Source organism: Diabrotica undecimpunctata, chromosome 1 (genome assembly GCF_040954645.1).
Source record: "Diabrotica undecimpunctata isolate CICGRU chromosome 1, icDiaUnde3, whole genome shotgun sequence".
Classification (NCBI taxonomy): domain Eukaryota; kingdom Metazoa; phylum Arthropoda; class Insecta; order Coleoptera; family Chrysomelidae; genus Diabrotica; species Diabrotica undecimpunctata.
In genome coordinates this window covers 165,728,823-165,752,508 of record NC_092803.1, presented here as the reverse complement: position 1 = coordinate 165,752,508, position 23,686 = coordinate 165,728,823, and the positions used below count along the sequence as shown (strand labels likewise).

The following is a 23,686-nucleotide window of genomic DNA, read 5'->3' as shown; positions in this document are numbered from 1 at the left end:
TTGTCATTCTATCTGTTCCAATAAAGGATTGTGTTCACGAACCAACGGACAGACAGATACACACGGATAATTCAAGGTTTTCACAAGTAAAATGGGCGAAAACCATATTCGAATGAAAATTTTAATATGAAATAAAGATTCTCAAAGCGAAAGTTAGCCATTTCGTAGCTGCATAGATATCAGAAGATGGCTTTTACAAATCTATAGTTTTTGATGCCTTGAAACATAGAACTCGTGTTTCATGGGGGCTTTTAGGATTGAGTGTATTTTTTTAAATGGAGTAAATTTTCGTATTTGCATAATTTCTAATTTAAGGTGCAGTATTATCATATTCAATATCGATCTCAAACAATTTTGTAATCATTTTTGTATTTAATTAAATTTTAAAAAGTCTAAAGATAACTAGGATGTCATTTTTACAACTGACACAGTTTTGAAATAAATGATATATTTATTTCGTTGACCCTACTTATTTAATATTCATTCATTCACGCTGACTATAACATGAAAATATATGTAAAACACATCAATAGCAAGTGTTCCAGAAAAAAATATTCTACCTGAATAGTGATAATTTCTACTTTTTATTATGTTGAATTTTTTTTTCATTAATTGTCGTTCTAAGCTTTAAATAACGAAAATAAAATTAGAAATGAAAATCCGGCTCGAAGGACCAAAGTATAATTCAGTTATCTTGGTCCGTTGTTCTTAATCGACGATGAAAAAAATAATAGGCAGTCGAATTGCACGCTTAAACACAGTTTCGAACAGAAGACTAAGGTGTTGGCTACGGTACTAATATTACAAGACTAAGCTCAAAATCTCTATTGCTCTATTACTATTTATAATAAATTCATGAATTTAAAAACAACACATGTATTAACTTTTGTAATATGTAAACTATCTGAACTTTGTAGTTATAAAACAAAAAACTTTTTCGGCATATTGAAATATATTTGACATACTCTAATTCATACATAATATTTATTTAAAAAAAAACTAACCAAATGTGAAATTACTTTAATTTGATTACTTGTAACTGAACAGTGAAGATGAAAAGAATGTAGACCAAGTCAAAAATCAAGCCACACTGTTAGTTTCTCAGTACCAGAATATTGAAAAACGTGGTTTGTGAAATATCGTTAACAGCTTATAGGAAATATGCATCCCTCAATCCTTTCTAGTATATATAATTGTATCATTCAGTCGTTCAAAACTTTGGAAAGATTTTTGTAAAGACTTAAACTAAAATGATCTTATAAAAGATTTTTAAAATACGATAACATTGGATACAAAAATAGGGTAAACAACTTCCATATCTGTGGTAGGGATATTGTCTGTGAAACCAATGGTTTCATTCGCCTAATCATATTCAACTTCCTTTTAAAATTATTAAATATAGTGATAATATAAATAATGAATACATAAACTAATCTTACCTTTAGTAATTCTCTAAAATATGGACTACACGCTGACAGAACCACCCGATGAGCCTTCAAACTCTTGCCATCGCATGCCAACGTAACATCTACAAAATCCTCATCGTCACGGAGGTTTTCGAACGCTGATGTTATACTGCTCTGATAGTTGTTCCAACGTAGACAAAAATGTTGTGTATCTACCATCGTAAACAATATTCACCTACAAGAAAAAGTGTCAAAATTAGCCCATACATATATAAATAATATCTTATAAAAATATCCAGTGAAGTAGTAAGTTGTTTTTAAACCTAAAAGTTCTAAAAAATAAAGCAATAAAAGAACCCGGTATGTATTGTCCGTTTCACCCTCTTTGGCCGAAAACTGTCAATCAAATACCGATGACGGAGGGAAATATATTTTCTAAATTAAAAATAATGGTAATTCAATTATAAATACGTATAAATAATAGATATTTAGACATTTATACGCCAAAAATGCAAGGTTTGACATCTATAAAAAATGCTTCATAGTTGTAATTGACCTCACGCATAATGAGAACCAGATAGAAGCATAATATGAAATGCTTTAAAAACGAGCCTTACATAATGTGTATTAATGAATTAAGTAAAGACTTCTGTATTGAATATTTTCTACCGCTGAAACTAGATGCAGTTGCCTAGGTGCTAAATTAAAAAAAAACATACGTCCGCGTTAAAAATTCTACCTTGCTATATTTGAATGAGAGGTAACTCTAAATGTGCCTCGAGCATGATATGTGCCCCGTCAAATGTTGTACCTATACACAAATAAACATAATAATAAATAATGTACAACGTAAAAAATCAGCAACTTACACAATGAAAAATCTACAATTTTAAATTAATAACTAAGATACTAATGAGTGGGGGTGCCATATTTTTATACTTCGAATACTTATGCTCAAGGATGTAATTTTCGGTATCTTGCATGTGATGATGGAGGCTATACTAAAATTTAAAGATGGCGAAAACCGTTTGTCAATTACATATATCCGTTTACACGTCATTCCGGTGAGTTCCACCATAGTATTGCACGTGTAAAGCTACTCCTCGTCTGCTCCAATATTTAGTTGTAGATAAGTTATTTGGTGATTGGGTGGGGTCAGATATTATTCCACATATATATATATATATATATATATATATATATATATATATATATATATATATATATATATATGTATATATATATATATGTATATATATATATATAAACTCCTGGACAAAATTAACGCACCACTTTAATTAATCTAAATATTTAGAATATGAACACAAAATAAAACTAAGTTACATTGAAATAATAATAAACACCTAAAAATAAGTCCAACATGACTTTACCGTGACCATAATTTGCTTTATTGTTTCTTTAAAAATTTTTTTTTGCCCGAAATGCGTAAATAAGCTAGCATAACTCCAAATTGCAAAAAGAAAAAAATCAGTAAAGTATCACAATAAAATGCATCTGGGTCAACACTAATACCGTGTATTCCCTCCTCTACTTCTTAGGACTGCATTTATGCATCGAAGCATGCTTGATATCAAATGTTCAACAAAAGCTTGCGGAATATTCTCCCATTCTTCAATAACGGCCTCAATGAGTTGGTTGTGATTGGCAATAGGGGGTCTACGACTTCGAATCTTTTTTTTGAGATAGTCCCATAGATGCTCTATAGGATTTATGTCCGGACTGTTAGGTGGCCACTCTAATAATTGAATATCAACATCATTAAGGTAGCCAATAACTTATCGAGCCACATGAGGACGAGCGTTGTCTTGCATGAATAAAAAATTAGGTCCAAGAAACAGAGCAAAAGGCATTACATGTTCGACAATAATGTTGTCTTAGTAATAATGGGCATTTCTAGACCTCGTACGTATGGGGACCAACTCCGTACGAGCTTCAAAACAAATTCCCATCCAAAACATTTTAGAGCCACCAGCCAAAGGTACTATAGGAGAGATATTGCAGCTGGCAAACCTTTCTCCTCGCCTTTGACAGATACGCTCACGACCATCTGGAGCTTTTAAGTTTACTTTAGTCTCATCGGAGAAAAGAACTCGTTTCCAATCATCGATGGTCCAATTTTGATGCAATCTTGCAAAATTCAATCCCTGAATCCCGTGTTTTCTGGTAAACAGGGGTTTTTTGACCGGTTTCCCGTTGCTTAATTCTGCTTTATGTAAACGTTTTCTAACTGTTCGAGACAATATCGCGACATTTCGAACATCTGCTACTTCTATTTTTAGCAAATTGCTGGTGACTCTCCTATCTCTGAGAGCACGTTGTCTCAAAAAACGATCATCAATTTGATTAGTGCAACGTTTTCGCCCTTGCCCTGGTCTTCGATGGCACGACCCTGTTTCATTATATCGCCTCACTTTGCGACTGATGCTGGAATGGTGTCTTCCTAAAAAACCTGCAACGTATCGCATTGAATATCCTTCATCTAGGAGATCCGATGCTCGCACTGCCCCTCCATTGACAAATTTCTTTGGCGGTTCATTTTTTTATTTGATTTTTATGCAAATGAACCTATGTGATGAAAAATATCACAATAAAAAGCTTGTTTCTCACAAGCACTTTGCTTTAATCGGCACTTTTTATGAAAAGTTTAACTTACTTTTAGTCTAAAACGAAGTTTAATACAAATTATTGTTAAAACAAGACTATTATTAGCTTACATAACAACTGTCACTGTCAAACAAGGTCTAAAGGCAACTTGTAGTACAGTAAAGTATTAATAAATAAAGATTATTGAGAAAAATATGAGTGGTGCGTTAATTTTGTCCAGGAGTTTATATGTATATATATACAGTAGACTCCCTCTATAACGAGAACTAAAATGACAGACTAATTACCTCGTTATAAGCCGATCTCGTTATATCAGACAATCATAATACTGTGCATACATATGAATCTGTAGTTTTCTAAACCATTAACTTCCTATAGTGAAGCCATTCGGAGCAATATAAGATGCTAATAAATATTGTTTGAATGGCGTTTTTGAAAATTTACTTTTATTGTCAATGAAATATATTAAAACATAAAAGAGTTGTTTACTTTTATTATCAATGATATACGTTAGAACAAAAAAGCTGTACTTAAATTTTTTTTAAACTACATAATGTATAAATCGTATTTTCAAGGATAACATAAACTATTGCTTCTGCAATTTTAAGAACTCTGTTATTTTTAACTGCTTTAAATGGTCCAGTATCATTCTATCATATATTTTCTAAAGATGTGAAACAGTTGTATTTATTCATTGTAAAGAAGTTTATTGCGGGCTGCAGTTAAGTTTATTGAGGGGCTGTTTGAAAAGGTATTTATTTATAGCCACGACCGGACTAAAAACGTAAAAAACACGTTTTTGGATCTTATTTATAATATATCTCTCGTTATAACCAAATTTGCCTCGCTATAGACGGTTATAGTTCAATAGAAATTTCACGGGACATCTAATGTATCTCGTTATAAGCGAAACCTCGTAATAACCGTGTTCGTTATAGGGGGAGTATACTGTATATATATATATATATATATATATATATATATATATATATATATATATATATATATATATATATATATATATATATGTATATACCATGTTCGATCAGTGATAGATCTGGGAAGCGAGAAGAACATGCTCGTAGTCACGTTATTTTCTTGTAGTAACCCTTGATATACAAAAAGGCGACCTGTATTGTTGAAAACATATTGAATAATTTCTCGTAGGTATGATAGTGCAATATATAATGCAGTACGCTCGACATGTAATCATTAGCTGCCAAATTTCTGTCAATAAAACCCTTGTCCACATCTCATGCAAGGTCTGTACGGTGTTTTATCCACAGAAAATTGGGAATTTTTGCCTTCTACACGTAATCGCCTTACTCTTCTACATACATCGTGTATCCAAAGGCAGAACCTGCAATGTACCAACGACATTAGCGACTTTGCTGTTAAACTTCAAACCAATCATTTAGAATTGATCGTGTTGTGAAAACTGTGTTTGATAGAGCCGTAATCCTCAAACAGACCTTCACGTCCCGTGCTGTAGTTACTTAAAATCGTTCAGATCACTGACGACGAATGTGGATTATTTCTTTGTACTGTATCAATGACATTGTATGCCAGAAATGTGTGAAGAAGCGACTTATATCATAAAAGAAACGTTTTAAACTATAAAAAAAAACAAAAGACACTTTTTTCATAAAATAAAATATATCTTTTAATGTTGTTTATATTGTTTACTAAAAATAAAACAAAATGACATTGAAAATTGTATTACAATTTTCAATGTCAATGTCTTTCTGGCTATTTTTTTTTTAAGTTAGTCGCCCCCCATTAAATTAGAAAATGAAAATTAGACCAGAAGCACAAAAAACAGATAGATTTACTGTATATCTTAAAAATACATTTAAACCCAATGCATATCAAGATGACGAAGAAAAATGAGGGGAACCTGTTCAACTAGAAGAGGAACTTGAATTCAATACACTTAAAGAAGTGATGTTAGAAATATAGGAAAATCCGACGAAGCTCCAGGTTAAGATTTAATTACCGATAAGCTAACTAACCTAATTAATGCTGCTTTCTAGTTCTAGTTCATCGTCACTCTCATTGTCGGAAACATTGGATACTTGTCCGTTTTCTTTAAAATCACTAACACAACTAGCTAAGTTTACTTCAGGATTTTCCGCCATAGGGTATTAGTCTCTAGGTAGTTTAAAAAGTTTTCAACTCCATGACTTTCGCAAAAGGTTGACAATCGCAAATCAACTTCAGGGTCTTGTAGCTCCAGATTTTCCACAATTTCTTCTCCATTACTATCGTTTTTTAAAAAACCGCACCTAATGAAACACTTTTGAGTTGTTTTGGTTGAAACGTCTCTACTTGCTGCCACATTAAGGCGTTATCAATCGTTATGGACTTCTCCAATGCATCCGTTAATAAAGAACATATCTATAGATGATAACATTCTTCTCATTAAAAACTTTCTATACAGGGATTTAAGTTTTTATTTATTCCTTGGTCTAACGGTTGATAATGTGCTGTAGTATTAGGTGGCAAAGATATTATCGATATGTTAGATAAATGAATATCCGAAAGGGATATTGCGTTGTCTAGGAATAAGAGAATTTTTCTTTTTGACTTTACATTTTTCTGTCAAATTTATCAACATGAAAATTTTTAAAACATCGAGGATTTTTACTTTTACCAATCATCAAAGGTTTTTTTGTCCCCATTTAAATTTGTACCCAATAATACGGTTAGACTTTCCTTAGAAAATTTACCCGTGCACTTTTCATTACGAAATGTAAAACTTTTACTTGGTAAGTCTCGATAATACAGACCAGTCTCGTCAGCATTATAAGTATTTTCAGGTAAATAGCCACTTAATAAATTTGGCAGTTTTCTTTGCCACTCTGAAACATCGCGTCATTAAGGTTAACATTTGCAGTTTCTTCAGAAATTGATCTAAATTTAATATTGTCTTTAGCAAAACTTGCCTAGCCAACCGTTGGAAGCTTTAAAATTCAAATTGAGCTCTTTCTTCCGCCTCTAAATAATAATAATAATAATAATAAAGGTCTTTATTTTTCCTTGAAATTCATACAATACACAAAATATATAATTTATATATGCATAAAATACAATAAGAAAGAAAAAATGCCGAAGATCAGTTGGTGCTGATTTCAAGAAATCAGTACCTCTGCTTTTCATCTTAAGCAAGAGAGAAAAAAATATATAATATATTTTTTTGCATGTTATGTAACAATCAATTAAAAACCATAACCAATAGAAACATTTAACATTTAAATATTGTCCAAAAACTATCACACAGTTTATACATACTTCATAACAGGTCATCAAATAGTTGCACATGTGTTACTCACTTAGCAATTTAGATTTAAGAGATTTCTTAAAAGATATAATCGATTTTAATTTTAATTCTTTAGCTAATCCATTATATACTTTTGATATTTGATATGTAAATGAATTTTTGAATTGTTCTGTACGATGTGGCGGAGCTGTAATTGTATTTTTATATCTTGTATTAACATTATGTATGTCAGTTCTGTATATAATTTTTTTAAAAAGATATGCTGGTAGAGAGTTTTTGATAATTTTGTGGAAAAGACAAGCAGCATGTAGAAATCTTCTCTTTTCCATGTTCAACCATTTAACATGTTTTAATTTGTGAGAAATAGGCTGGTGTCTTCTTACACCACAGATCAGACGAAGACACGAATTTTGAACCACTTGAATTCTTCTCCTGTCATCTGAACTAATACAAAGCCCAAACACAACATCTCCATAGTTAAATTTTGATAGTACCAGACTTTCGCACAATATTCTTTTTACTTTGTATGACAGATAGAGGCGATTATGGTAAATTGTTCTTAGACTGAGAAATGCTTTACTCACACAGGTGTTAATATGTTTTGTAAATTTGAGGTGATTATCTAAAGTTAAACCTAGATTTTTTGCACTAGTTACAGGTTTAATGATTTCATTATTAACAACTATTTCAATGATGTTACTCATTTCCAAACACACCCTGTTTGGACCAAAAACCACCAGATTAGTTTTTTTAGAGTTTATATTTAATGCATGATTTCTTGCCCAAGCAATCAATGATTTAATATCTTGATTAACAATCTCAATAGCACTTGCTCTGTCAACCGGGTAAAAGCGTGATAAATTTGTGTATCATCTGCATAGATATGAAATTTACAGGTATTCAAGGAGGTACCAATATTGGTGGTGTATAAAGTAAATAAGATTGGACCTAAGATTGAGCCCTGAGGTACACCTGACAAAATGTTTAGAAAATCAGAGCTTCTTTCGTCTACTTTGACGCTCTGTTTCCTGTGATGCAAGTATGACTTAACCATATTCAATGCATCTATGGAAAAGCCGATTGACTTCAAAATTGCACAGAGTAGTGAATGATTGAGAGTGTCGAATGCCTTAGAGAAATCGATCAAAACTAAAATGGTAACCTTACCCACATCTCTTTCTCTCAAAATGTCATCAGTTATTTTAAGGAGTGCTGTTTCACAGTTGTAAAATGGCCTAAACCCGGACTGAAAATCAGTTAAGATATTATTGTTAGAAATATAATCACCAAGCTGCATTTGCATAATGCGTTCTAACACTTTTGATAAAGTAGGCAGAATACTAATAGGTCTAAGATCCTTATATTCGGTTGGATTGTTACATTTAGGTATGGGTCTAATTAATGCTTTTTTCCATTCATCTGGAAAATAGTTACTCGAGAGGCAACAATTCAGAGTTTGGAAATCTCTTTCTTTTATGATCGGTCAAGATAATATAAATGTTCATACTTTTCACTATACAAAACCAATCGTACACTATAGTATCGATGGCAACACCACTTTTTTATATCAGCCTTTTTCTTTAATATGCCACTAACTTGAAATATTTCCTAGTTGAAACTTTTCCGCCAAAACTCGAACACTATAATTATTTTTTTCAGATGCTTCTACCACCGACATTTTTTCTTCCAAACGTAAAAAGTTTCTTTTAGTCGAAGACATTGTTACCCTTAGATCAGAATATCGCAACTAAATTAGAAATGTGTACAAAGGACGAAGAAATTCTAAAATGGGGTTTTCCAAATCAAACTTGATGTATCCAAAGTACTTAGTTTTATGACTATAAGTACCTACCTAGTTATATAATTAGCTTTATGACTACAATAAATTATGTACATATTTGGATTTCTGGAGCCCCAATTTAAATCTTTTAATCGCCTTTACCCGACTGTCCGTTGTTGGCAGGTTAAAGTACAATGATTTATTAGAAAAACTGAAGGCAAATTTTGTCCGGAGACGATGTGAAGAGGGTTCGATGTTCAGAGGTGTCTTCCTATTTAGCCACATATGGAATGTTCGGTGACCTAAAAACTGTTCGTTCAGAAAAGACTTCCGTTGCGGAGAGGTGTCCGTTAACAGAAGTTTTACTGTACCAAGTAATTACGGGTAAATGTCAATGTAATTTAAACTTTGGTTTAATACTTTCGCGCTTAGCATTCACAAGTAACACAATCATAAGTATAATTTAATTTGGTTGAATTGAAATCTGGTAAAGAATATCTACTACGCTTGCTTACACGTTATACATAAGATGAGTAAATGCGTAATGGCCTTACGCAAAGTTTTAGCTTTATCTTCAATTAAAGTTTTTTAGGTGTACCCATGTTTCCCTTTTAGTAAATAGATTCGTCTATATTTTGATATAGATATACGTTGCTATGACTGGAAAATTGCTTTTAATAAACAAACAAGTAATGCTTTAGAAATATATTATATCAGGAGAAGTCATGAAACCTCACATAAATTGTTCTAATTCTTAAGTAAAAATAAGGAATGTAAAAGATAGAAACTGGTCATGAATCTGTGATGGGTTTAGCTACAGTTGAAACCATAGATATTTACCAGTTCGTCATCACTTACAGCAGACGAAATATGTTGAAATAGAACAATATCTGTTTCGAAATTATAAACGCAGTGGTTTAGGTTAGATTAGGTTTAATCTAAGATTTTAAGTGGACGGTCAACCACGTTTCCAATTTCGGTCTAAGAGACCTCTTGTGGCTCATCTCTAGTTAAGAAAACGGAGTAGGTACTGGGTCGGCCAATAACTATATTGTTTCATTTTGACAATCTTATGATTACAAGAGTAAAATATGGTACAGTAATACGATATTAGATTACAAACAGGTATGATATACCTGTAGATATAAGTGACGCACAGGTGAAGATGCCCTGTCGGCACAGTTAATATCAAAATTTCAATGTTATAATAAATGATAAAAATGAGATTAACCATCTCTTTTAAAAATTGAAATTGAATTCACTACGGGAATTCGACATCACATCAACAGGAACTAGGCAAACGTGGTAAAGTAAAAAGAAAAAAGTATTTTGACAACAGGAAACATCTTACTTGAGAATAAAAATACGCAATGAAAGATGTGTTCAAGAAATGAACACATTTAATTAGATAAGCTGATCCCAAATTCATGAAAAGCAAAGACAATGAGATAAAGTACAGAACGAAGAAATTATAAACTCATTCTGAACAGTAAAAGTCAAGGGATGGATTAAATCGAGGCGAAAATATATAATCCTCGCATTAGGGATGTTACATAAAGGTGGCAAAATAAAGGATCGATAGGGAAAAACACTAAAGAAAAGATATATGACCTAATGTCAATAAAAAACTGAAAACCTGTAAGTCCGTCTGATGATTAGGTTAGATAAAACTGCGGTCCCGAAACAAATAAAAAAATTCCGTAGATTCATTTTATTGCCATATGTAGGTACAATCTGCAGATTCAGTATTAATGAAAAAGAAGCAATTTACCTAATTTATAAAGGACTAGGAAGAAAACATGCCAAGAAACTAATGTATAGACAAAATAGGATTCAAAATATTAGTAATTTATTCTAAAAATTAAAATTCTACCTACTATTTATGATGTAAAAAACTAAAAAGTTGCTAATGATACCACTACATTATTATAAGAAATCTTTAATACAATTATTATTGAACAACTAAGTAAACTAATAACTATTTCCATTTTACAATAACAATAATATTATACATAATCATATAAACAGACCATTTTTAAATTTTTAGGTTATATTTATCTATTTTCGCGTAGTTTGCGATCTTTTCTCTCTAATTTATTCATAACGCAAAACAAACAACTTACTTGAAATAAGGAATCCATCATCCAATAAATTCGATAACAAACGGCAGAAACGTCTATTTTAAGAATTTTCACGGCATTAAACGCTTTTTAAAAATCGATACAAGACCCGGTCTGGAAAAAATTAAGGCGGCCGATGACAGATGGCCTTGATAGTTTTCACTAGATCGGTTTGGGTCCACGCTAGATCAGCCGGTTTATAGTCCAGGAAGCAGGATATAATATTAGTTTCGATCTGATTTAATAAAAATAGAATATATATATATATATATATATATATATATATATATATATATATATATATATATATATATATATATATATATATATATATGTATACTAAACTAAACATGTATTGCAATATTTCAAACATAAATGAATAAGCATTTCCTCTCGTAAAAAGAGGGCGTATAAAGTTGGCAAGTTTTGCATGGAGAAATAACAAAAGTTCTACATAAAGAAATTGAGGCAGGTATTGAAGAAGAGTTTCTTTAATGATATACAAAACGCAACATTTAAAATGTTTCAAATGCAATATTACGATAAGTTAAATGGAAAGTAGTAAATGCATACAATTCCGAAGTAAGGAAATTACAGAAAATGAGGCAAACCTGCTAAATTAAACTAAACTTAACATGAATGACATGAAAAACAACATTATACTTGCAAGATATGAGTACATTATTACATTTAACAAATATTCTTATATGTTCAATGATAATCAAAATACTTGATGATTTCAAAACGACTAGGAAACATGCTTTAAAATTGTTTGCAGTTATTTTAATCGCTGAAACTAAATTTTTAGGAGGAACAAATCTAGAATCCCAAAGAGAAGCGATAACATATATTTATAATTATTATGCCTAATACCAATAATGTTAATATCATGCTTAAGCAAAGATGATCCATGTATGGACACACCAAATTTAAATAAAAGGTTGTGTAAGAAATCAGATTATGAAGCTAAAATCTCGAGATTAGTAAAAATGGTAATATAACAATTACAATAAGCAATTTTATATGTTTAAATATTTTTAAGTGCCGTCTTCCAATCAGAGGTTTGATGTCATCATTACTATCTTTATTCTATCGACCGCTGATCTGAAGAGTACTATTGGAAACTGAATTTAAACCAGTTCCTTAAATTTTTCAACCATGACACTCTACTGCTTCCTATACTCCTTTCTCCTCTTATTTTCAACTGTATTATCAATCTTAGCATTTCATATCGCTGTCCTCTCATTACGTGTCCCAGATATTATAACTTTCTTATTTTTATTGTATTTATTATTTCGTATTTTTTACCGATTTCTCGCAATACTTCCGTGCTCGTTTTCTTCTGTGTCTTTGTTATTCTAAGCATCCTTCTATAACACCAAATTTCAAATGTCTGTAGCTTATTTCTCTGGTTTTGCTTCAGTCCATATTGCAGTATCGAAGAAAACACGTAACATCTTAGAGCTCTTACTCTTAGTTCTACTCTAAGGTATTTATTGCAGAGAATTGTTTTCATTTTTTACAATCGAATTGCTTGCTATTTCTATCCTTTCGCTTATTTTGTTGTTTGATCATTACTTTCTGAAATTCGGGTTGCCAGGTATTTGTATTTTTCAACCCTTTCTATTGGTATATCTCCCAAATGTATATATGTTTATATATATATATATATATATATATATATATATATATATATATATATATATATATATATATATTACTTTGTTATTATCATGAATTAAGTCTTTTTTATATTCATTTTAAGTCCACATTTTTCACAGTAACTGTTTGTCTTGTTTAGTAGTATTTGGAATTGTTCAGCAGAGCTTGCAATAATCATATTACCATCTGCATATCTTATATTGGTAATAGTCCTTCAGTTAATTATTATTTCTTCACTTTCGTTAATCCTTCCATAAAAATGGATCCACTATATACATTACATAGTAATGGAAACATAATACATCCCTACCTAACTCCTCTTCTGATTTCAATTCCTGAATTAGGATCGTTATCTATTTAAATTTCTGCTCTTTGACTCTAGTAAAGCTTTGTTATTATACTAAAGTCCTGTTTGTGTATGTTTTTATCATGTTTAAATGCAAATTACTAAATAAAAAGTATTAAAAGAACATAACTCAAAGTCAAAGTATCAATTGTGAAAACTTTAACGAATAATGCAATTTACAATGATGATTAAATTAGTCCCGAACGATATAATACCAAATCATAATTAAAATGTATTACAAATGATGTCAATATTCAACTCTTGGATAAGTGAGATACACAATGTCTAAACATAAATAACAAAACAACATTTCGTTTATGTACTAAATATACACCAACTTTGGAAGTTGCTATGAAAAGCTACTTATGTGTTTAAGAAAGAATTCTGTAGGTTAAAATACGTAAAGTGACCTACAACCTTTATTCGAGTTAAATGTAGCCTAGCGGTTCGTAATACTTGCACGGTTAAAGTTACCCGTTTGTGTCACTATTTATTGACTAACTCTGCGTCTAAAACGCCTCAACACACTATGGCATACTTTCTAAGTAAAGTACTATGAACGCAAACTATAACTTAGCACAAACCATCGAAACAGGTAGGTCATATAATTACAAAACAACTTGAAATAGAAATCAGCCAAATAAATTTGTATTACTTATACATATACTAGCGAATGATAAAGAAAATAATTTTTAAATGCGCCCAATTTAAAAACTCAAAAGTAAAAAAAATTGGCTCTTTTTCTTTCTTTGTTCATACAAATATTCATCCCTTTCACAGGCTTGTCTTGGCTAAGCGTCTCCCACCAGGTCGTCCTCTCCTACTCCTTCTTGAAACATGTAACTCAGAGATTCTTTCATCAGTTTCATCAGTTTCATCAGAATTTACCTTTTACACAACACATCACTCGCCTGCTTCTATTTTATACATCCCACTTTAACCGTACTGCATGCATCCCCACCTATTTATCATTTCTTTGTAGTACATATCCTATCCCAGATACTTCAATCTATCACCGTTCACGACCATTTTACTATTCAAAGTTTACATCGTTTTGTAGTTGTCCTAGATCTTTAAATTAATATTCTAAATACTCTGTCTTACAAAAGCTTCAAACTATTTTTTTCAAACGCTTGTTCTCACTGTTCCACTATTTGCTCTAATTTTTTGAGCATTTCCTGTTAAGACTATATATTTAGCATATATTAAACAAGATATGTTACTTTCAAAGTAAGGAAATAAGGAGTGAGCATCCGAAGGGCAAATTCATATTGGAATATAAATAATTGATATAGATGAAAAATTAATAATGAAATGGGAACAGTCATTTGCCCAATATAAATATTCCAAACATTCTCAGTAGACTTTAAGAAACAAAAATCAAAACAAAAAATGATTTACAATTTTAATATACATTTCAGGTCAGCAAGATTACATCACCAAGATACAAAAAATGAATTAAAAAGAATGAAAAATTTAATGAATAAAACTATTAATAAAATACAGAGAAACTAATAGAATATGTAATAGGGACAAAACGGGTTTTTTTACAGTAAAGGAACTGTACATATAATTGGAAATCTATTGAATAAATATAAAAATCTAGATGTGGTAGGTATGTGAGCCTGATTACACTATAATACACCAAGGTACATAACGGTTTGGATAAAGATAACGTCCATAAATGGTAATTCTGGATTATTAGAATGTTTAAAAATTGGCAAAGAACTATAAAGCATGTATGAGACGATGTTTAGAAAATATAGAAAGCATCTATAAAAAAATCGTGAAAAAGTGTGAGAAACCTACCAGAAAACAAAATGAAAAAAAGCATATCAAAATGCAAGTGATGTACTAAAGGATCCATAACAAAAATTTGAGATTTACACTGAAGGTAAAATATAAGAAAATATATAAATATATCATAAATTAATTGAAAGAAAAAGTTAAATATGTGAATATAATAAATAAATAAAATAATTTAAAATTAAATAATTTGTATAATTTGCAAATCTTGTATTGATATTTAAATTTATACTAAACATCCTCGTTCGCGCTTTGTTCTCTAGTACTTAATTTAGTTTACAATAAATTAATTAGTTTATCTGGTAACAGAATATTTTGTCTAGGCGTCCTGGTCTATAAAGTTCACTATCGTAAAAAAATTCAATAGGATAGTGCGCGAATGTGCTTGGAGGGGACACGGAAACATGGCCATCAAGCTGTCTGTGTAAAGAAAAAAATCGGACCGAGACGAAACGAAAGGGAAAGGATTTTGCCGGCGCTAGCTAGACACACAGAACGAAACGCCACTAGACTACTAAGCCGGTCACGGACACTTTTGTTTTGTTTAAAATACCGTTACCATAGCAACTCGTAAGAATTTTCCAAAAAAAGGCAGGAATTTTAAACTTAGCAGGAATATCTAAACGCGTTAGCAGGATTAAAAAAATTAGCGGAAGTTTGCTAAAGATGAAAAAGTGATCTAATAGTTGTTGATGGGATAATTTGTTTTTATTTCGGTATATTTACAACATATTGAGGTAAATTATTTTATTGTTTGCTTTAATTGTGTCCAACATATCAGTAATGAGCATTTATTTTATTTTGAAGTTCCGGCAAAAATTCATTTAAATTTTAGTAGTGTTTCCCTCTAAAACTTCAAAAAATGAGCAGTACAGATTGTTGTTTTAATTGAATTTTATAAATTATTCTAGCGATATGTTTGTTACATTTTTGAAGTTAAAAATTTTATAGTCATTGAAATAGTTGTTACAAAAAGGGTTAAAATTAAAAACATATGGTTTAATAATAAAAATAACTATAAACTGATTGTTAAAACATATATAAATCATGTATTTAAATAAATAGTTAATTTTTTACGTTTGTTTACGCTAAAAGATTTGAAAACTATTACCTGAGAGATAATTTAGTCATTGAGGAGTTGTTGTTTTCTCTGTCGAATCCATTTTTTGTTAGGGCAACATATCTTAGAGTTCGCGCGTTCCTTCTGGATCACACAGATGTTTTGAAAACACACAAAAACGCGCCAAAATTTAAAAACTTTAAGTAATGAGTAAGAGACACTTCGCGAAATCGTATGAATAATCGCAAGAGCCACCGTTCGTCAGAACATCACGGGTTGCAGGCGTATATTAAAAATTGAAGCGCGCAAAAAATGACGAGGAGCTTATTCTTTATTGGGACATGGCCATGAGACATCTGCTGTAATAAGCCAGCACTAAAAAATAGTGCGTGTGCCTTGCTACCCCTCTCCCGCGCTTTCCGAATGAAAATGCGCAGAATAACGAGTCGGTACAGGCCCGCAATTAAAAATATCAAAATAAAAAAATCGAACAGTAAATCTGTGCTCCACTGCGACTACTGCTGCGAAGAGAGGTCCTTGTTACTCCGCTACTCAGGATATCTACTCTTTTCCTCATTATTCGCAAGGACATGTCACCTGTTTTCCGTATTTTGCCGGTTGGGAAGTTTTGTTTAATAAAAAGTTGATCGGCATTTTGCCGTAGTGCCTTTTTGACGATTTTATAAATAAAGAATAAATATTTTTAATATAATTTAAGAACAGAATATAAAATATAGGCACGCACTTTTGTTAATTAGTGGTTCTATTAATTATATTATAATATGATAATTAGTTCATTATCTTATCAATATCGGCCTATCGGAAAATTGACATTGAGACAGATATACCTTGAGAAATCAAAAATGAAAAGTAATAACATACAAAAAAACAAAAAAAGTTTAACTATAATTCGTTAAAAATCTAATTAATTAATAAAACTATATTTGTGTAATAGCCCTTAACGACTATTGTACATTGTGCATGTTATACAGGGTGTAACAAAAAGGTAGGTCATAAATTAAATCACATATTCTGGGATCAAAAATAGTTCGATGGAATCTAACTAGTACAAATATTCACATAAAAAATGTACAGCCCTTTAAAGTTACAAAATAAAAATTAACTTTTCCCATACATCGAAATCTGTTAAAGATTTAATATTGAAAATGGACACATAGTTTTCTTATGGCAGCAACATCTTTAAAAAAATAATAATAAATATGAAATTTGTGCACCCCATAAAAAATTTATGGTGGTTTTGTTTTCTTAAATTCCCCAAATTTTTGTGTACGTTTCAATTAAATTATTTTTGTGGCACCATTAATTTAACGCAATATTTTTAAAACTTTTTCAATGAGCCTGTTTTTATCGAGATATTCTTTTTTATTCAATATAAATATTCATATCAAAAATTCGGTATTTGACTGTATAATACTTGATGTTGCTAGGAGTACTATGTAGTAAACACTAGCATCAACAATACATATTGTCAGTAATAAATATTCCAATTATTGTGCATTTAAAATTATTAAGAAAAACTAAATTTTCTATTACAATGACATACACGTTTGCAGAAATGGCAGATATGCATTTAATTCTGGGTAAATTTGAGCAGGCTAAATTAGAGATTTAGATAATTATTGGTAATTTGGTAATCACATGTGAATGCCAACGGATAGATACAAACGATGAGGAGATTTTGCAAGCAATTGAAGAAATCCCTGGAAGCAGTACAAGAATAGTATCGGCTCAATTAGATGTTTCTCACATAATGGTTTGGAGAAGATTCGAGGAACAGCAGTTTCATCCTTATTACTTAACACCCTTTTAAGAATTACTGGATAAAGATTATTCTAAAAGAATGGGATTTTGCGATTGGTTTTTAACGAAAAACACTCAAAATGTCAATTTTATTAATCATATTTCGTTTACCGATAAAGCTACCTTTAACAGAAATGGCATTACAAACCATCATAACACGCACATCTGAGCCGAAAAAAACCTCCACGCAAAAAAAGTCTCTCATCACCAAAGAACTTTTAAAGTCAATGTTTGAACAGGAATTGTGGATAATAACCTAATAGAGCCAGTATTTCTTCCGAACAATTTAAATGATGAAAATTATTTACACTTTCTACAAAAAGTATTATCAGAGTACTTACACGACGTCAATCTCGCAGTTAAGAAAAACATGTGGCTTTACAAGATGCCGCTCCAGCGCATTACCATTACGAAATCAGAGAATGTCTTTTCGGTCAGTATCAGATTGGAAGGGCCCGATGCGCCTATTCCTTTGCGACCCAGAGGTGTAGATCTTAACCCAATTGACTTTTTTTTTTTAAAAAGGGGACGTATATTCCGTAGCAATTATGAACGACCAACAATTAAGAAATCGAAACATGGATGCTGCAAATCGATTTCGTCAGAATCCCATTATTTTCCATCCAAAATATTCAATTTTCCTTTTTAAAACTTTTTAAAATATGTATTCAAGAAAATGAAGGAAATTTTGAACATCTGTACTTAATGGTAAATGGTTTGAACCTGGTAGTAATATGAAAAATTATTTATAATTTACATTTTGTTATGTATTCAGAAATTTTGAAACATATTAAAAATAGCTGCATCTGGATAAAAACTGGCTTACCGAAAAAGTACTAAGAGACAAAAAAGTTTTAAAAACATTGTGATTAACTAATGGTAGCACAATAAAAATTTAATTAGAACGTACACAAACATTTGGGGGCGGTTTAAGGAAACAAAACCCCTATACAATTTTGATGGGGGCACATATTTCACTGATATATTTTTTAAAGATGTTCCTTTCATAAGAAAGCCTCATGTCCATTTTCAACATAAAATCAACAGTTTTCGGTATATTGAAAAAATCTTTTTTTTATGTGCACATTAGTACTAAGTAGGATAAATTACGTTCAATCGAATTATTTTTGGTCCTAGTATCCCGTAACAGATATACTCTGTATATCTGTTACGGGTAAACCCCAAAATTGGGTAAAACTAGTTTTACCCGAATACTTTGCATATTATCCAAATATAAAAGGTTCTAGATATATCGTCAAATGGATAAAGCAGTACATTTTAAACTTTTATATATATACAGGGTGCGGCATTAGTGCGAAAAAGTGCAATTACTTATTTTTCGTAAGAGATACGAATAAAATTATTTAGGTAAAAGTACTCTAAAAATATTTTCAAATATACAGGGTCACGCATATTGACGAGGTGGAACAAAATTATCTTTCTTTTAATGAAACACCCTGTATATTTTCCCGTTTTTTCAATATAAGGTGTAGCAGTCTTATACGAGGTAATTTAAATGATAATTATGGTTTTCTATTTTGAGAATGTCAATTTTGGGACCCCAAAAACGATGTAAAAAGTTTACCATTCATAACCCCCGGCTTCACCTAAAAGCTTTTCCGGCTTTCCAGAAAAACGAAAAAAATCGATTTACCAAGAATCTGTACCACATAGAAAAAATGTTTCAAATAAGTAGTTAAGATAATTTTTAACAAAAATGTTTATTGGCACTTTTGAATGTCAGTTACCGCGCGAAATAATATTTGTAACAACTCGACGGTAAAAATTCGATATCTTCTGATTAGATTGTTCTACGATCGAAATGCATTTTAAAGGTGAAGAATGCAGCTTTCATAAGCAATTTTCGTATTGTGCCTTCTATAAATCTGTTACAAAAATAAACGTTGTGCGATTTTTACGATTCTCATGAGATCAATAAAATATATCACTTCCATTGGCCTGTTGCAATTGCAGCAAATTCCATTGTTAGAGCCTAATATTTAAAATTTGTAACATAAAATTTCGATTTTGAGTTTTGGCAACAAATATGAGACATTTGAAATATGCATAAAAAACGCTGAATTTAAATTTTCACATTACAAACGATCGTACATGCCTTCTGCGAAGACAGTATTAGGTGGAATTTGTAGCTGAAGTTGGTTAGTTTCGAAAAACGTACTTGTGTAATCGAAAAGAAGCAGTTTTAAATGTTTTAGATCGTTTTTAATGCGAAAATGAAATTAAGCGTTTTTAGGCATATTTCAAATGACTTACTGATTTGTTAGTAGAAAAATATCACTACTTGGAAACTTTGATCAATGAAACAATGATCATAATGCAGAAATAAACAGGCGAATAGAGATTGCCAGATCAGCATTTATACGAATGAAGCCACTCCTAACGTGCAAAAATCTAAATTTGGAGATCAGACTACGTACCATTCGCTGTTATATATTTTCAATATTATTATATGGAGCTGAGGCTTACACATTAAAAAAATGCAATTTAAAAAGAATCGAGGCTTTCGAACTCTGGTTATACCGCAGAGTATTAAAAATATCATGGACTGATAGAATTACAAATAAAAAAGTACTGGAGAGGGTTGGTAAAGAAACAGAACTAATCACCACTATACAAACCAGAAAACTGGAATACCTAGGCCACGTGATGAGGGGACCAAAATATAAAATTTTGAGACTCATCATACAGGGAAAGATTCAAGGAAGAAGATCTGTTGGCCGAAGGCAGAACTCATGGTTGAAGAATCTACGTGATTTCTATCAATGCAGATCGATTGATTTGTTAAAAAAAGCAAGTTCAAAAATAAAAATAGCCATTATGATTGCCAACGTCCGTAGGGAGACGGCACTCTAAGAAGAAGAAGACTGATTTGTTGCCAAAACTCAAAACCAAAATGTTGCTATAGGTATTGAAGAACAGGCTATAACAATGAAAATTCTACAGTGACCGGTCAATGAAACTGATAAATTATATTGATCTTATAAGAATCGTAAAAAATGGTAAAAATCGGGCAACGTCTATTTATTTAACAGCTTTATAAAAAATTAATTTTGATTGTTGTCGATAGGACACTCTGATTAAAAGATATCTAATTTTTACTGTCGAGTTAAAATACCTTTTATTTAAAAAATTGATTTGGCGCGCGTAACTGACATTCAAAATTGCCGGTCGCTTCAAGCGTTGTTTCTGAGAGAACGGTTTATTTTATTTTACACAAAAAATGCCAATAAAGATTTTTGTTCAAAATTATCTCAGCTACACTTTTTATTTGAAACTTTTTTTCTACGACGTACAGGTTCTTCGTAAATCAATTTTATCCGTTCCCCCTCCTTAAGAGAGTTTTAGTAAGAATGCGAAGGGTGGTAGTGGTAAACTTTTCTGTATATTGTTTTGGGTCCAAAATTGATTTTCTTAGCAAAATTCAGCTTGCTCATGTAATTTTTAGAGGTTCAGTGGCATTTTCGTAACGTTCAGTAATATTTTGGACATGATGATAGCCAACAGATGAAAACATTCAAAAGAAGAAGAAGCAGGTTTCTACATAATTATTTAAAACAATTTATTTTTTATTATTGTCAGTGTCCTGTATTGACTGGCCAGTTGGTTGTTAAAAACAGTGCCAATACAACACAAACACACACTCAATATCACCTTTACTCAATTTGTTTCCTATTTACGATGCACATTTTGCATGTATTGCAATGCAATTTCAATTCGCTTTTTAGTTCAAGGTTATTTGTCATCCTTGGAGAAGCAGCTTCTTTCTTAGTGGTTTTCGCTTGAGAGGCGAGTATCCGCATGCTTTTACAGTTTAGTTGGTATAATATTTCTATTTTAGATTGAAATCAAAGTCTCACCGATTGCCATAAAAATCCTTTATAATCAACCGACAGACATAAGGACGTAAATAAACGCAGTCCAATAATCAAATGGTGAATTTAACTCACAATTGTAATACTATAAGACATTAAAAATGTAACACCCAGTAACTTAAAAATATTATATTTTGTTACTAAGTAAGATAGAAATCCGCACACTCATTATAAATTATTTTATTTTAATAAAATTTGGTGTATATAGAAGCTTATTTTGACAAAAATAATAAATGATTAGAATATCAGGCATATCAGTTTAGGTTTACGTTTTTTTTTTTTATTTTTTTTTAAATATGGTAACCACTAAAAATTTAAACTTTTAACTTTAGTACCGGGATGGTGGTGATGAAGACAAAGCAAGCACTTTTGGGGAAAATCTTATGTCTGTATAGTCTACAAGCCCATGGGAGATTTTTAATGGGTCATTTGACCCAACATGAATCACGTTATGCTTGTGTCATTTGCCCCGCGTCGTTTCATTTGATGTTTCATATGTTGTAAGGCCTTCTTCTTTAATCCCTTGTACATATATTATTATTATCATCCATAGTGCCCTAAATCGTTTGATGGTTGAAAGACTCGACAGTCGATGCAAAGAAGTTGACAATTGACATGACAGACGCTAAGAGGAATATTTGATAATTGAAATGACAGCTAACAGTTGCTTATAAGAAGGAGCGAACAGATTGAAAAGTGAAGAAGACTTGATAGTCGACGCAAAGAAAAAGATTTAAGAATTTAAATGACAGCTGACGGTTGCTGATAAGAAGGAGCGAACAGATCGTTTGTGACGTCGGTGGACAAATGGGTCCGGTCTTGGCTAAGGTTCATGCTCGGCCGGAAATGCAGATTCAAGATTTACCGACAGTGACGTCAGAACGGACTTTGACCGTTTGTCTCAAGTGTCCTATACTCTGAGCACCGATCAAAGTTTATCGGTTTGCGGTTCTTGGTTTTTTGAAAGTAGTTTACAATACCTAGAGTACGAAAATGTTCAAATTTCCAAATCAACTGAACGAATTTGATAGGGGGCGGATACTTGGCCTACGAGAAGCCGGATTTATTTTGTGGGAAATTGCGATAGGATTCAGAGAAGTTTAGATACTGCATTAAGATGTTATCGGGCATGGTTTCAAGAAAGCCAAACACGAACATCGAGAGACACAGGGCCACGTCAAGGAGCAACAGAGTGTCAAGATTGTCGCCTAAGGTCGATGGTTCTAAGAGACTGCGTCCCACTACCAGGTCATTTGCAAATCAATGATTTGCAGAACATTCGAATACGCAGTTGTGGCTTTTTTCATTTCGGCCACGCTGGGTGCTATCTCTTATCCCTGAACATCGACGTAATCGTTGTGAATGGCGCAAAGAACGATTGGCTTGCGACTAAGAATGACATAGAGTTTGTCTTTAGTGATGAATCTCGATTCTGTTTAAGAATGCATGATAGCTGAGCCAGGGCCAGAAGACAACATAGTGAAAGACAAATTCCACAATTTTTTGGCGAACTGCACGTGAATTACACTATTGGGGTTATAATGTAGGGGGGCATCGCTGATGGTTGAAGGTCACCACTAATTTTCGGTAAAGGGAATATTATAGCTCAGCGGTACGTACAAGAAATTCTGGTACCTCATCTCATACCCTACCTTCAGACTCTCCAACACCCAATCTTTTAACAGTTAAATGCAATGCGAGTCACCGTGGACTATTCGGAACAGATTTATCCCCAATTGAACACATGTGGGATATGATGGGTTGTAGACTTCTTAAATTAAGCATCCTTCCTAAACTTTGGAGGTACTTCGGGAGGAGTTAATTAGGAAATAGAACGAGATACCCCAGGAGCATATTGATCACATAATCAAAAGCGATCCCAGGCGC

General features: G+C 31.7%; 1 protein-coding gene across 14 annotated transcripts in view; it reads right to left on the bottom strand.

Annotated features, from left to right (window-relative positions):
- Positions 1-23,686, bottom strand: part of br (broad-complex core protein) — a 178,074-nt gene that overhangs the window by 81,244 nt on the left and 73,144 nt on the right. For 4 of the 14 annotated variants that reach the window (XM_072520448.1, XM_072520447.1, XM_072520443.1 and 1 more), the window contains exons 1-2: positions 16,137-16,461; positions 1,440-1,641 (exon numbers count right to left, since the gene is read on the bottom strand). In XM_072520448.1, coding sequence (XP_072376549.1) covers positions 1,440-1,625 — 186 coding nt within the window. In that variant the 5' untranslated portion in view covers positions 1,626-1,641; positions 16,137-16,461. Of the gene's footprint in view, positions 1-1,439; positions 1,642-11,214; positions 11,346-16,136; positions 16,463-23,686 lie in introns of those variants that run through there. The other 10 variants (XM_072520442.1, XM_072520439.1, XM_072520438.1 and 7 more) reach the window with 4 other exon arrangements.